The sequence below is a fragment of the Larus michahellis genome, chromosome 5 (genome assembly GCF_964199755.1).
Source record: "Larus michahellis chromosome 5, bLarMic1.1, whole genome shotgun sequence".
Lineage (NCBI taxonomy): Eukaryota > Metazoa > Chordata > Aves > Charadriiformes > Laridae > Larus > Larus michahellis.
In genome coordinates this window covers 70,298,486-70,312,750 of record NC_133900.1, presented here as the reverse complement: position 1 = coordinate 70,312,750, position 14,265 = coordinate 70,298,486, and the positions used below count along the sequence as shown (strand labels likewise).

The 14,265-nt window shown below is 42.9% G+C and overlaps 2 protein-coding genes and 1 long non-coding RNA gene across 13 annotated transcripts in view; 1 reads left to right on the top strand and 2 right to left on the bottom strand.

The window, feature by feature from the left end:
• The window catches only part of TBC1D1 (TBC1 domain family member 1), a 112,737-nt gene extending 110,382 nt beyond the window's left edge, over positions 1–2,355 (bottom strand). For 5 of the 9 annotated variants that reach the window (XM_074587790.1, XM_074587796.1, XM_074587797.1 and 2 more), the window contains exon 1: positions 2,074–2,355. The gene's annotated coding sequence lies outside the window, so the exon portion shown is untranslated. Of the gene's footprint in view, positions 1–1,259; positions 1,421–1,883; positions 1,930–2,073 lie in introns of those variants that run through there. The other 4 variants (XM_074587791.1, XM_074587798.1, XM_074587795.1 and 1 more) reach the window with 2 other exon arrangements.
• LOC141743504 (uncharacterized) overlaps positions 1,456–14,265 on the top strand; it is a 26,108-nt gene continuing 13,298 nt past the window's right edge. Inside the window, exons 1-2 of one of the 3 annotated variants that reach the window (XR_012587086.1) lie at positions 1,456–1,578; positions 11,062–11,168. This is a non-coding gene — a long non-coding RNA (uncharacterized LOC141743504). Of the gene's footprint in view, positions 1,579–2,305; positions 2,671–11,061; positions 11,169–14,265 lie in introns of those variants that run through there. The other 2 variants (XR_012587088.1, XR_012587087.1) reach the window with 2 other exon arrangements.
• PGM2 (phosphoglucomutase 2) overlaps positions 11,975–14,265 on the bottom strand; it is a 19,994-nt gene continuing 17,703 nt past the window's right edge. Inside the window, exons 12-14 of the mRNA XM_074587801.1 lie at positions 13,955–14,144; positions 13,150–13,283; positions 11,975–12,370 (exon numbers count right to left, since the gene is read on the bottom strand). Of these exons, the coding sequence (XP_074443902.1) occupies positions 12,268–12,370; positions 13,150–13,283; positions 13,955–14,144 (427 nt within the window). The 3' untranslated portion in view covers positions 11,975–12,267. The remainder of the gene's footprint in view (positions 12,371–13,149; positions 13,284–13,954; positions 14,145–14,265) is intronic.

Sequence of the window (14,265 nt, the reverse complement as noted above, 5' to 3'; positions counted from 1 at the left end):
TATGTCTCCTTCAACATGGATGAAATGACTCTGGTATCACAACACAGCATCCATTAGATCGTTCTATGGGGCAGTTAGTTGCAAGCTTAATCTTTTTTCTTGAGGCTTCAAACAACATTTTTACTTGTTTTCTATAGCTAAATAAGATTGTTTAGATACCATACCACAGGTTGTTCTCAGTTTTCAAATAGTTCTAATTTAACAAACTGGCACTTGGAATCACGACATGACCTTTATCTCATAACTACTTACTATCTGCTGTTTCTTTCTGGACCTATGGTTTGCTGTGGGCAACAGCATGTGCAAGTCCAGAAGTCAATTTGCCTCAGAAATTATTTTTAATTTCCATTTTTTTTTCATATACATGCATTAAATTCTCACTTTTAAAAGACTATTTTCAATGCCGTCAGCAGCTTCAGACATGGCCCTGAATAATGTTCCACCATGTACTCTGAGCAAATAATTTGGTTTTGTGGTAATAATCACACCTAAAATATTTACTGATACAGACAGCGTTTATATCCTCAAATAGGTTAAAAAAATGTTAATAAAAATATTCCAGCAAAATGGTAATAGCAAATGAAGAAAATAGCTCACTGTTCCTGCCCTTGACACCTGTTGCTATTTCCTTAATAGAAACCACAGAAATTAATATGCTGATGATTGAGGCTAGAACTTGGATACTTCCGAGCCAGCCTCATAATGGACCTGAACAAAATATTGGGCTGTTCTACCACTGCAATGCACTGAAAAATCTTTGTAAAAGAAAGCTTGCTAGGTAAATTACATTTTTATTCAATTGCATATCCACAGCCAAAATACTTGGATCCAACTTCTCAGTTAACAAAATTATAAAGTGAAAAAAGTGTCAAGTCATCCACATATCATTGAACGTGTTCCACATTCCTTCCAGCCTGTCATTTTTCTCACCTGCAGGCATTTCTACTTTTGCATATTACCTATTACTTTCAGCATTTCTATAAAACAAGCTGTGACGAATTTCTATTTTGGCACTTACAAGCGTTAGAAGTGTAATCATATCCATCAGCTCAGGGGTATTTGCCATTCAGGAGATGTATATTTTTATTAATTTTGACCCACAATATTCCATTCAATCTCTGGGCTTAGCGGCAGGCACAAATCCCACCATCTGCACTAGGAAAGGTCCCTACAGCCATATTAGCCTCTCTCCCAAACACAGCATACAAAGGTCTCAATCTTTTCAAACCGCACTATAAATAACCACATTTGTCCCATACCTCTCATGAAGGCGGCTTCAGGAGATCGTTCCCTCGTTAGTTTAGTACGCGAATTTAAAGGGACATAGAAATACTGCGCCGGTTTTTGGGGAGGGACAGGGGGGGATTTTAAGTTTGAACTTAAGCAAGTGTAGTGCTGTAGGAAAGGGCAGTTTTGCCCCGATGGGAAGGGGGTCTGTGTTGCTCTTAAGGAGGTTCTGGGAGGAGTCACACCGAGCGATTTCGCAGTGATGGATGCGGAAGGTGCCGGCAAGAATGAGGAAAAGCACTGAGAGCAGCCCGCGGCACATCGCGTCAACCTCGGCTTAAATCCGAGCAGGTATTTCGGTTATTCCGACGGGGATCCCTCTCTCCCAGCACCCTGCCAGCCAAGAAGCGCCCCACCGGCCCCGTCCCGTCCCGCCGAAATACCGCCCCCGGAGCAAGCGCTGCGACTTCACCGGGGGCTCCCTCAGCGACCGACGGGGCGATCGGGACGGCGGGCAGAAGGCAGGCGGCGGCAGCTCGCCCGCCCCAGGCCGCGGGCCCGGACCGTCCCCCAGCCCCACAGCCCCGTCCCCTCCCGGCTTGTGCCGCCTCAGAGCCCGGGGGCGGCCCTCCGCGGCGGGGCGCCTCGTTTCTCACCTCAACCCTTCCACTTCCTCACAGCTAAAACCGCCCTTCCTCCCTCCTTCCTTCCCTCCCTCCAAAAGGCAGCTCAGCGCCGCCCCCCTCCCCTCAGCGGGGGCACGGCATCCCCCCCCCGCCGCGACCCGCCAGGCCCGGAGCTGGGGCCGGGGGCTGAGGGGCCGGGGGCTGAGGGGCCGCCGCTTACCGTCGCCTCGCCGCCGCCGGCTGCGCCTGCTGCAAGGAAGTGCCTTCGGCGAGCAGCGGCCGCGGGCTGTCAGGCGCCGCCCGCCCGCCTCCCGCTGAGGGGAGCGGGGCAGGGAGCCTCTAACGGACGCCGGGACGGGGGAGGGGAGGCCACACCAGCGCCTCCGGGCCCCGGCCGGGCGAGGGGGGGCTGCCGGCCGCCTCCTGTTGCCGGCCGCCTCCTGTTGCCGGCCGCCCCGTTCGGGACGGGGCCGCCCCACGTCGGGCTGCCCGCACCGCCCCTACCTGCCCGGCGGCCCGGGAGGGGGGAGGCCGGGCCGCGCACCCCGCGGCTGCCGTTCGCCGCCTCCCTCCTCCCGCCGCAGCCGGCGAAAATAGCAACAGGCAGCGGGTCCCCGGCCCGGCGCGGGCGGAGAGGGACAGGCGGCCGCCAGAGGCGGCGGGCAGCCGGTGACAGGCGGGCGCCCATGTCGCGACAGAGGGCCCCTCCGGCGGCGCCGCCCCGTGTGTCTGTCACAACCTGTCACAACCTGTCGTCTACCGCTGGAAACGTGTCGGTTGCCGCCTCGCCGTCGTGAGCCGCGGGGGAGGTTGCGAGGTAAGGCGGGAACCGCTTCCCAAGGGAATTTTCCTCACAAAACTGTCACTCGCCCGGCAGCTGGAGTCTGGAAGTCCACGAGCCTCCCCGCGGGTCTGGGCCAGCCTTCTGCGGGCTGGCCTTCGGCTCCAAATCACCTATATATATATATAAATAAACACTGTAAGAGTTGGCACTAGTTGGTCTTTCAGTTGCCAGAGAGGATAAGGAATGAATGGATCCGGAGACTTAATTACACTCCTCTGCAAGTGCTCTTTCCAGATGATCAAGGCACCCTGCAAACCGCTTTTGCACTCAATTAATTTTGAGTCTTCTTGGCAGTTAGGCCACTGATTTAAGTCTGTGCACATTGGTAGAAATCAGAGTTTTCTCAAGGAAAACTGTTGTGCTGCTGTGGCACTGTGCTATGCTGTGTGGGAAACAGTTGAATGTTGACAGAGAAAGCTGTCAAATGCAAACACAATGTTGCCGCAGACTATGAAAAACAAGTCACGTTTTAGTATGTAAGCACATCCCCTACTCACAAAGTGTAAGGTGGTTGTATCTAACATGGCTTTTTCTTGCTAGGTGTTCTTTTATAGGATCATTGACATGAGAAACAAAGTATGAAAGCGGCAGTTCCCTCAGCACTTGTTCCCAATCTGTACTTGGTTCATGGTTTGCTGCTTCCCCTCTAGACATGAGAATATGAGTGCCTCGGGTTTTCAGTGACATCCTTTGCACTCCTTGGGAACAGGAATGCCACCTCTCTGCAAACTGTGCCTGACTTAGTTATAAGTATGAAATAATTATATTTTATATAATATTGCTATTATATAAAACAGTCCAAGTCTTTAAACCATCGCTGCTGAGGACAATGCTCTTACTCCAGTCATCACCTGCCAACCTCGGTATCTGAGACAAGTGTGTCCTTTTGCTCATTTTAAGCCTGCTGTGGAGCACTGCATGCCTCTAGTAATCACCTTACGGAAGACGGTGAGCTGCAGACTCCAGACAGATCCATCACTTCAGCCAAGGCTCGTGCATTCCCAGATTACCAACCAATGATTTTAGGAAGACTTTTTTTACTGCCTCACTGTTGCCTTTCAAAAGGTGGTAATGAAACAGGTAAGGATCCTACCAGACTATTTCTTGCTGCTTGGAAAATCCTGGAACAACAGAAGTCAATACTAGAGCATCACAAATACAGATCCTTTCTTCCTTCTCCTCTTTGATAGCCCAAAGAAATTGGGCTGTGCTTGAACTCGTTCGTGGGGCCCTCTGTTTTGTTTTTTTTTTTCCTGTTTTCTCTGGCTCATGTATTTTAATTCTTTGCTGAGCAGAGCTTTTGTCAAATTACTTGTGTTCTGATACAAAATTTTATAAGCAAAGTGAAATGCCTTGGTTAAGAACTACACTTATATTGGTTTAATAGTTTGATTTTCTCTAATGTTGAAAAAAGTCCTCTTTTTTCACTCAAGTAGACATAAAATATTTTCTTACAGTTAATAGGAAACAAAACAAACCCTGAAGTGTTTATAACTTGACTTAAACACCTTGAAAAACTATTCAGGAACACTACTCATTATCTGTTTAATCCAGTGCTTCTGAATAGGCATGTGGTAAAGCCGCAATTGTTCTTTATGGTCTGTCCTTGCAGTAGAAGGGTATTTTAATGTTATGTAACTCATGAGCTACATAAGGTGATATGGAAATGCAGAAGATGGGATTCTGCATAAAATCACCTTCTCTTTCTGGTTTTAGCACCTATCGGGCCTGCAAGATGTGTTCCCCCCATTCTCATGATTCGACATCCACGCTTTCCTGAAGTTAAGTATTTAGGTGCTTTATTTGAAGAACAAAAAGGTCAACTCTTTGATGCCTGTTTATCCAAGATGCAGGAAGACCATTTTTTTTTCTACTCGGCCTGAGAGCATTCAGCCTGCCTCCCATTAAAGTTTCCTACACATCAGCCTCCCGGCCACTCTGGACAACATTCCTTCTCTCTGCTTCCTGATGAAACTGTTGCTTATGTAGGGGGGAAAAATAGGTTTCACTTGTGGAAACAAGAAGAAAACCAGAATGGGGGTCGTATGTTCCAGTCCCTAAAAAGTAAACCCATCCATGTATTCCAGGGACTGCAATCCCTGTATTCAGGTGAAAGCCCTGAGCACCAGACTTCCCAATAACATCTGATTTTCTGAAACAGTATATCTCTATTCTTTTTCCCTTCACACGCTAATTTTTCTTTATGGTAGCCTATTAACTAAAACTACCATCACATTAACTTCTTCAGACTGAGAAGGAAAATCAGCCTGGGCTTTCCACATCCTGCAAACATGATCTATAAAAGAACAGCAGTTTAAGCCTCTCTCATAGGCTAAGGAGGAGAAGCATCTACTCACTTGATTCCAGCTGGGGTAGGCTTGTAAATTAGTACAAATTTAGGCTGAATGTGCCTAGGCATGGCTGGAGGCAGAACTTGGGGCTGCTGTGACTGTGGATTCGCTCTTTGAAGTACTACAAGGCAAACAGGAAGTTTTAAGTTTCCACCCAAGATGCTTTCAGAGCTCAAGTTGCTCCACAGTTGGGCAGCAGTTGAGCAGTAACATTCTGGATTATAAATTTGAATGCATTGTGCTTCAGTTGCGTTATAAGCCTCTGTGCTTTTCCCTCTAGATTACCCATAACGATGACTTTCTATTGCTATTATATAAAACAGTCTAAGTCTTCATTTGCGATTTGTTTCATTTAAATCTCTTTAGTGCCTTATTAAGGTCACGATATTAACTGTTTTGCAGTCCTTTGACTTAAATGAGCTCTGGATGAAGTACTACATTCTTAGCCAATGATATTGTATCAGAAGCTATTTATATATAGTTCCAGACATTCCATAAACAAAATTTGAATTATAATTGTTATTATAGCACGTTTGCTTATTTCATACGCTGTAGGAATGCATGCCAGCGACATTAGTTAGTGATTATCTTCATCGACAAGAGGCTTTCCATTATCACTGATCATGATTAAAGTCAAGAAAGAGTTGAACTACTGTTACAGATGCTGCCTGCCGCCTCTGTGTTTTTGCGCATTTCAGATGTCATGATTAATCCTCTCTCCCCTTCTTTCCCATAAATACATTTGAAAATTACTTACCAGTGATTGTGCGAGTATTTTAAGCTTTTCCTTTTGTTTGGAAGCTGCTGTTGCTATGCCATCATTTATCTTACATTTTATTTGGTTGGGTGTTAGGACATGATTGGACAGTTTAATAGGCTCATCCCATTATGCACAGTGTGCTGGTGGTGCGTGACCTCATTTCAGTTACCTGGCAATCACTACCCAAAAGAGAAATGTTGGCTTCCACTTGGAAGTCGAGCAGAAATACTATCCTTGATGAATCTGTGTGCTTGCACAGTGCAAAGAAATATTTTGAAGGAAAGCAATTCAGCACAGTTTAATTACCTTTGATTACTTTCATACTTAGGGGCAGAGAACAGTTTTGTTGGTCATTATTTTTATTTACAATTAATTTTTAGATTTTACTTATGTATGGCATCCAGGTGCCTTCAGCCATGGAATGCTAAATGTCCCCAATCTTGTAAAGACTTATGCTTAGGTAACAAATGTTAATTTAATATCATTTTAATGTTGCTATTCATAGTGACGGTTAAACAGGGATATAAGGTTTGCTTATAGTTGGTGTGTCAAAATAAACCCCACAACCACTAGAATTTTGAAAAGCAATAGTAAGCAGGAAACTTCATTCATAGAAACTTTGTAGGTGAATTAGTTACATATTTAAACACATACTTGTACAATCCGAAAATAATTGATTATATATTAAATATTCTTTTATAGTGAATTCCAGTTATCCTCGTATGATTTCTTGTTATATGGCAAAAGTCTCAAATAAATCCTCTACAACTCAAGTAAGGTACTTGTATTTTTTGTAATATGCTGTGGACTAAGTTCACAGCCTGTAAGGAAGATGAAATGTATTTATTTCCTTCCAGCCAAACTGTTTCATTAAGTTTACTGAAAAAAAATAATATTCAGGAATGGACTTAAGTTACGACTGGTAAACAAACTAATAACCTTAAATATTAGTTTGGATAAAATATTAGTGCCTCTGCTCCCAGTTCAAGGCTGGTTACTCACAAATTACAGTTGTCTGTTTTTTATTTTTTAATGGTGATCCTGGGACTAATCATCTCTAAATTGGCTTCATTGTCTTACACAACACTCTGATGGAGGAATGAGACCAGCTGTGAAGAAGCAGTAGCTTGGCACCCATTCCAACTGGCAATACTAACTTCTCTCCAATTTGCAATACCACTGCCTTTGTTTCAGTTCTTTATTTCAGTTATAGGTCCTCTTTCTCTGATGCAAGACAAGGTTAGTAAAGACTGTAGCAACAACAAGTTTCATCTTGTAATTCTGTAGTTTGTCGTAATTGTTCAATAAGCTTGATAAACCAGTGTGGTTTTTTTTTTTTGTTCCCCCCACCCAAGTTTGTGAACTTCTCTTTTGAACAGAGCAGAAAATGGAGAAAGTAAAATCCTTGTTTGTGGGAAGGCAGAATGATACAGATTTGGCCATATTCTTGACCGTACATGTACTGTTTCTCAGGATGCTCTAAAGCCATCTTAAGGTGGTCTCAGTATACATCAGTTCATTGCTGGCCCCGCTGCCAGACTTCTAAAACACTTGCAGTTCTCCAGGTGCATCCACACAGCAGACTGCACACAACCTCTTGTAAGCCTTTGTGGGATGGCTACAAAGGCACTTCTGTCTTGCCTTATACCATATTCACCAGCTCCATAAGACCTTCTGTATAACCTAAAAAAAGGGGTTCTCAGCCTGATGACAATAAATCACAGTCTCACTGTACCAGTAGCTGTTAGAGGTAACCAGTTTAGGGGATCAGTTAGGTGAAAGATGAGAAAAGGATGAGAAGGTTCCCTCTAAAGATGTAAACAAGGAGAATGGTGAAGACAGTGACAACAGGGGCAGCAACATCACCATGGCCCTACTATCAGCCTGTTAGCAGAACCAGCAAGGCAGCCAACAATCCACCCTGGCATTACCAGGGCCTGCCTGTTCCTAGGAGAGATGACAGCCCTACGAGATCTCCAGGCAGGACAGAAGTAGTAATTAATGCATGTAGATGATCCACAAATAACAGCAACAGCTTGGCAGAAACCCAGCCTGTCACACAAACCTGAGGGATAGACTAAGCCATCTGGTTCTCCTTAGCATCCCTCAAGAGTGAAGGACCTTGACAGACTCTGGCCAAGGCTGAACACAGATGGCTTTCCTAGAGAGAGGAAACATTAGCAAAATCCAGAACCAGGCTTGGTATGCAGAAGCAGATGTAAAATAAACATGCCTCTCTAGCCTGTGGAGGTGTTCAGATAAATAAAGAAAGCAATAAAAAAAATCAGGACCTGTAAACCTACTGCCTTCAGATCTTCCCCATGAAGGCAGTAAAGCATCCTTTACCACATTCTGTAAGAGAAGAAATGCAAGACCTCCCACACTACAAGTGAAAATAAAAAGAATTATGGAATGGTTTGGGTTGGAAGGGAACTTAAAAAATCAACTAGCCCAACTCCCCTGCTGTAGGCTGGGACGTCTTTCACCAGACCAGGTTGCTCAAAGCCCCATCCAATCTGACCTTGAACACTTGCAAGGATGGTGCATCCACAACTTCTTTGGGCAATCTGTTCCAGTGCCTCGCCACCCTCATCATAAAAAAAATTCCTTACATCTCATCTAAATCTACCCTCTTTCAGTTTAAAACTGCCACTCCTTGTTCTGTCACTACAGGCCGTGGTAAAAAGCGTCTTTCTGTCTTTCTTATGATCCCCCTTTATATATTGAAAGGCTGCAACGACGTCTTCCCAGAGCCTTCACTTTTCCAGCCTGAACAACTCCAAATCTTTCAGCCTTTCTTCACAGGAGAGGTGTTCCAGCCCTCTGACCATTGCTCATGGCCCTCCTCTGGACCTGCTTGAATAGGTCCATGTCTGTCTTGTGCTGTAGACCCCAGAGCTGGATGCAGTACTCCAGGTGGGACCTCACCAGAGTGGAGTAGAGGGGTAGAATCACCTCCCTCAATGAAGCCCAGGGCTGCAGGCTTGTACAGATCCAGAAAGCTTCCCCTGCCCCGGGTATAGCTCATCAGTGCCCAAATTGAAGGCGCTGCCCCCACCTCCCTCCGCTAGAACCATTCTTCTGTCCGTGCTCTCCAGCATGGGACCCTGCACATCTGGGGATCTCACCAGCCCAGTAACACAGCTGGCCCAGCCAGCTGCAGTGCATCTATCCACAACGCACTTTAAGGTCAAACACAACCAGGGCCGCAGGTGGAGGCTGCACAGTCCACCCCACATGCCATAGGTTTGTAGCACCACTTATTCTCTGCCTGCTTAGGCTGCTGGGGGAGAGTTTTACATTCATCACATGTGTACTACAGCTCTTGCTTCAGCATTTTTCTGTGAAGAAGCTTTTGTTTTTAGCAGGCAGGAAGATGACACACACCCCACTGTGGTATGCTCCCTACTGCTGTATCTTCTGGCAAAGGTGCTGCTGCTGGGTGGCCTGTCATAATCTTGACCCTCAGCCCACAGTGGTCATGCAGAGGCTGGATACCACAAGCAAGTCAGTCTCGGGAGCACCAACCAACATCACCTAACCAGGCAGCGAGCAGTCTGGGTTGGGAGCTTGTGAAAAGCCATTTGCTTTGAAGCTCAGGCTGCAATGCAGTGCAGGAAACCATGTTTTGCAAGGGTGGCCTGTGGTTAAGTCACAAGCCACACGTTCAACTCTAACAAGAGTGAAATTCAGGTATAGGCCAAACATTCACCCTTCTGCTTCTCACCTAGCCAGTACCTTGAAGTAAGGCCCCTTACTCTCCTCTAGGGACCATGTGCCTGTGTCTCCCCCTCCTCCCACCGACCTGACACTGGCCTAGAGACAGGCACAGACATTCAGTAACGTATGCGCCAGGCTGGTAGTAACAGACTGGTACCAGGTTGCAGTGGATGACTACAGAAGCCAAAAAGCCCAGTGCCACCAGATAAAAAGTGCTGCTCCTTGAAGAACCGATCACATCTGCATGCAGGGTGAAACAAGTCATAGCTGAATATGAATGGCACATTCACCCCTCATCATGATGCTGAGACATTTCTTGAGCTTACCAAGAGGTTCTTTCCCCACACCCAACTGCACAACTGATGCAGTCTTCAAGTTGTATTGAAAATTATGATAGAGAACTTGACTTCTGTAAGGATAACAAAGCTTTAAAGTTTTGCATTTATAAAAAGTATGTACCTACGGTTGCAAATGTATGCAAGTCATAATTTACAGTTACCACAACAGATTCCATTTCACCCACAAGCTTCATCCTTCTACCTGTTCTGCCAGAACTGATGATGCAGCTGAACATGAGACTCTACATCAACCATTAACCCCCAACACCCTTCAGTGCTCCTTCAAGGGAGGATGTTCCACACAGAAGGGCTCTTACTGGGAATGGCAGGGTAAACGAATTAAGGACAAGTTAGGAGAATCAGGTGCCCCAGTCGTCCATTCTGTTTCTCATCCTCCTGCCTTTTAATCAATGTGTAAAATTAATCAATTTCCTTTTAATCAATGTGTAAAGGACAGAGCAATAGCACATGGGAGCTCTTTCCTTTCAGCTTTGTTCTCCTACTTGAGTACAGGAGTACACAGTCTCCAGACACTATCTCAATTTAATCTTCCCCCTTACCTTCTTCTCTTCACGTCTCCCTGTTGCCTCTTCATAAATGAAAGAAAGCAGGACCTCATGTGCTGAGAGGCATGGAAAGGAAGCGGAACCTTTGCAATAGCAGGGTTAGGGAGCAGTGAGTAAGGTTCCTGCTTGATGTCTCTTCTCAGATCTTGCCGCATTGTTTTAGCACACTTTAACATGCATGAAAAAAGTCTAAAATACTACGTATTTATTTTAAGCCTTTAATTTGTCCTTAGCTTTTATTTTCAGAAGGAAAGAACAGTGGGAGTTGATACGTATGGAATTTTCATGCAGTGTGTCAGAGCTGATTGCACTGAAGTGAATGTTGAGATTCCCTTTATAGTTACTACTACATTCAGTAGCACCTAAGGTCCTATTCAGGAGTATGGATTGCATTATTCAAGTAATTATTCTAAATAAACATGTATCAATAAAAACTTGTCTCATCTTTGGTTAATATAAGAGAAACGGAAACAGAAAAGTAGAAGGTGTGAACAAGCACTTTCTGCACAAACTACTAACCTGTATTTTTAGCTTTCTACTCTGAAGGACTAGGATTTGATTAACAGCATACTGTGTTTCCATAGTATCCTTATTACTTTATTTTCAAATTAATTTTCTATGCCACACAGATTGACCTCAATATAAATGATTGTGCACAGCCAAGAAAAACTGATGTGACAGCCTCAGAATGCAGGGACTACTTCTTTCCTTGTGTCCTCCGATGACAACTCTAAAGGTAAGCCTGTAAGGTAAAAGCAGGTATACAGTGTTCTTTGCTTACCATCTTGGCTAACAAGGTAAGCTAATATTTACTGGGGATGGAATAGGAAATTTGTTCCTTTGTGATTAGTTTGCTAAATTTGATCTGTGCTTGGTCTGGCAACTAGGCATTCTCCATGGGATACCAGAAGTAATTCTGGGAAAGAAGTTTCTTTACCCAAGAAGTACTGGGGCTGTTAGAGCTACACTGATACCCAAGACAAGCACTGAAAATGTGGAAAACCCTTGTATTAAAGTCATCTGGTAACCTCCAAATAACCCGCTCGGCCTCTGCAAGTGCAGACAACAGCATGCAATAAAACGGAAACTTTTGCTCTAAATTAGACATGCAGAGTTATGCATCAAGTCATGGCAGCATACAGTATGACAGACTGGGGTACACATTGAACTAATTATGCTTAGTTCAATGAGGAAACAGAAAGGTGCTGTATGTAGATATATTATCTTAATACGTTCATGGTATTCAAAGCAGTTTAGTACACTTAGTATCTCTAACCTGGAATATGATGTATAGTCTCTCCAGCAAATTCACTGGGATTTTCCTGTTTATTTACGCCAAAATCCCCAAGAAAGATCACCATTTCTGAAACACTTGCCCCAAGTTTGTCAAAGTCTCACCACAGGCTTTCAGTATTTCTTGTTAACAGAAGAACTTGCTTTGCAAATCTAAACCTATATAAAGTTGCATAGTACTATGAGATTACACACACACAAAAGAAATAAAAGTCCCCAAAAAACAGGCTACTTTTTCCGAAAACAGGATATTACTTACAATATTTAATTAAAACAAGTTTTGATTGAAATACATTAGCAGTCAACATTTAGTTCATAAAGCTCTTACTTCAACTGATTGGGGTTTTTTGGTCCTTTACGGGTAAAGGTACTTTCCTTCCAAGATACATGATACTAGATCCAGGAGTCCCCAGAATAACTCTTAATAAAAGCAGAAGTCTTTTTAGTCTGAGTTCTCCGATGTTTGGTCCTAAAAATCTTTACTTATTAAATAATGCACTTCTAATGCTGCAAAAAACAATTAAGGTAGTAATTTTCCTATTTTACTCAGTCTTTCGTTGAAGATTATTTTTTTCTGGTTGAAAGAAGTGTTTTTCAAGAGCGTTGACCAATTCATCTAGTTCCTTCTTCAGCTGCTCAACGTCACTGAGAAACAAAATCCATACAAATATAGAAAACAGTGTCACAGTGGAGAAGCTAAAAAGCATATTTTCAGCCTGAGGAATTTTTAAGTCTGTTGCATTGTTTGAGAGAAACATTTTCTATTAATGCTAAAAGTATATACACTTGATTTCTTAGGGTAATGCACTGATGTTCACTTCCAGCTGATGTGCATGAATGCACTTAGGACTATGGAGAAGCATAAACCCACAATATAATCTAAAATAGAACAGCCAGAGTTCAGAAGATCTTCTCTTACTAAATTTATGTGATTAGAAATGTAACTTCTGTACTTGTAATAGTATTTTCAGATGAATTTTCATCTGTGAGAAAGCATTATTTTCATTACATAAGTTAATAATTGCTTATCTTTAAGACTGTATGACTTCCAAGGCTATCAGTCAAGGATATAATTACCAAACATAAAAGGGTTTAAAATATATTAGAACACTTTATATATTGTTATATAAGTTTAAAGCAACTGTGTATGTAAAAAGAGAGTGAACATACCTACTTTCATTTAAGGGAGAATGTTTTTCTTGATATTGTTTTTACTGAATGTGAAACCAAGTTCAAAGGAATTTCAGAGACAACAAGAATGCGTCAACAAATTTTGCAGAACTGAAGCTTTATGCAAATACATTCACTGAAGTAATGACTGTAGTAATATTATTTGATAATGGAGAACCCCTTCCTCACCAAAACGATACCAGAAAGCCCCACAGCCCCTATTACACAGCATTTATTGCTGTAAGTGACAATACCTGTTTCCAGGAGGTGCACAAAGTTCAGAATAGTATTTGATCTTTGGTTCCGTCCCACTGGTTCTCATTGTGGCCACTCCTCCATTAGCAAAAGTGAATGTTATCATTTGGCTACTTTTACTAGTGGGAAGTATCTAGAAATAGTAAGAATAATTTTTTAGAAGCTTAGAAAGCGACTATATATAATGAATTCAAGACAAAACCCGTGACTTGATGTCATGTAACTAAAGGATCAGTTAAAATTAAGCTTCGTTCTGTTTTCTTCATTATTGTGGTTTTGATACCACAGCAGGCAAATGAAAGCCTTACCCTCAACCTAGAATGTGGTAGCAGTACATTACTGCTAGGTAGCTCTTTTCAAGTCTAGTCAACATTTTTACTGCAAACAGAAATTGCTCTGTGATAGCATTTCCCAGGAGGAAAAGAAACATGGATTGTGGAAAACTAAAGAATCCAAAGCCACATCTCAGTAAACAGTTTACTTACACTAACAATAAGATAATGCAGATTGCTGTAGCAAGACAGCGAGATCCTCCTAACCTCCCTTTACAGACTGTCATCTTGGAGAGAAAAAACACCACAAAACCAAACAAAAAAACCCCAACCTTCCTCCCCGCCCCCAACCTTCATTTCCTTCCACCAAGGCAAAACAATCATCCCCAATCTAACTTATTTTAAAACTCAAGACGTGTTTGTCCACAGAATTTATATATATGTATATGTATATATATACACACATATATATATATATATACACACACACATTCTGATATGATCTATATATAATTTAAAAAAATATACTTACAGCCTTTTTATCTGGCTGGCTGCTGTCATACCCAGTAGTTAGATCCCTTATTCCAGAAACTTTAAATCTACCACAAGATTTTGGATACGTGTTTTTTCCATCAAAATTTCTAAGGTTGTCAAAAAGCTGTTGAATAACTTTAGGATCATGGCAGATGAAATATGAAGCTTTAGTAATATGGAAGCCATATCTGTGAAGACACAATATTAATGAATTGAGGAAGCAATGTTTTTCTTAGAGTTGTACACCATACACATTACACAACCTTCTATAAAGCGAGAATCTATGCCCGTGGTCACCCAACTGTAGCA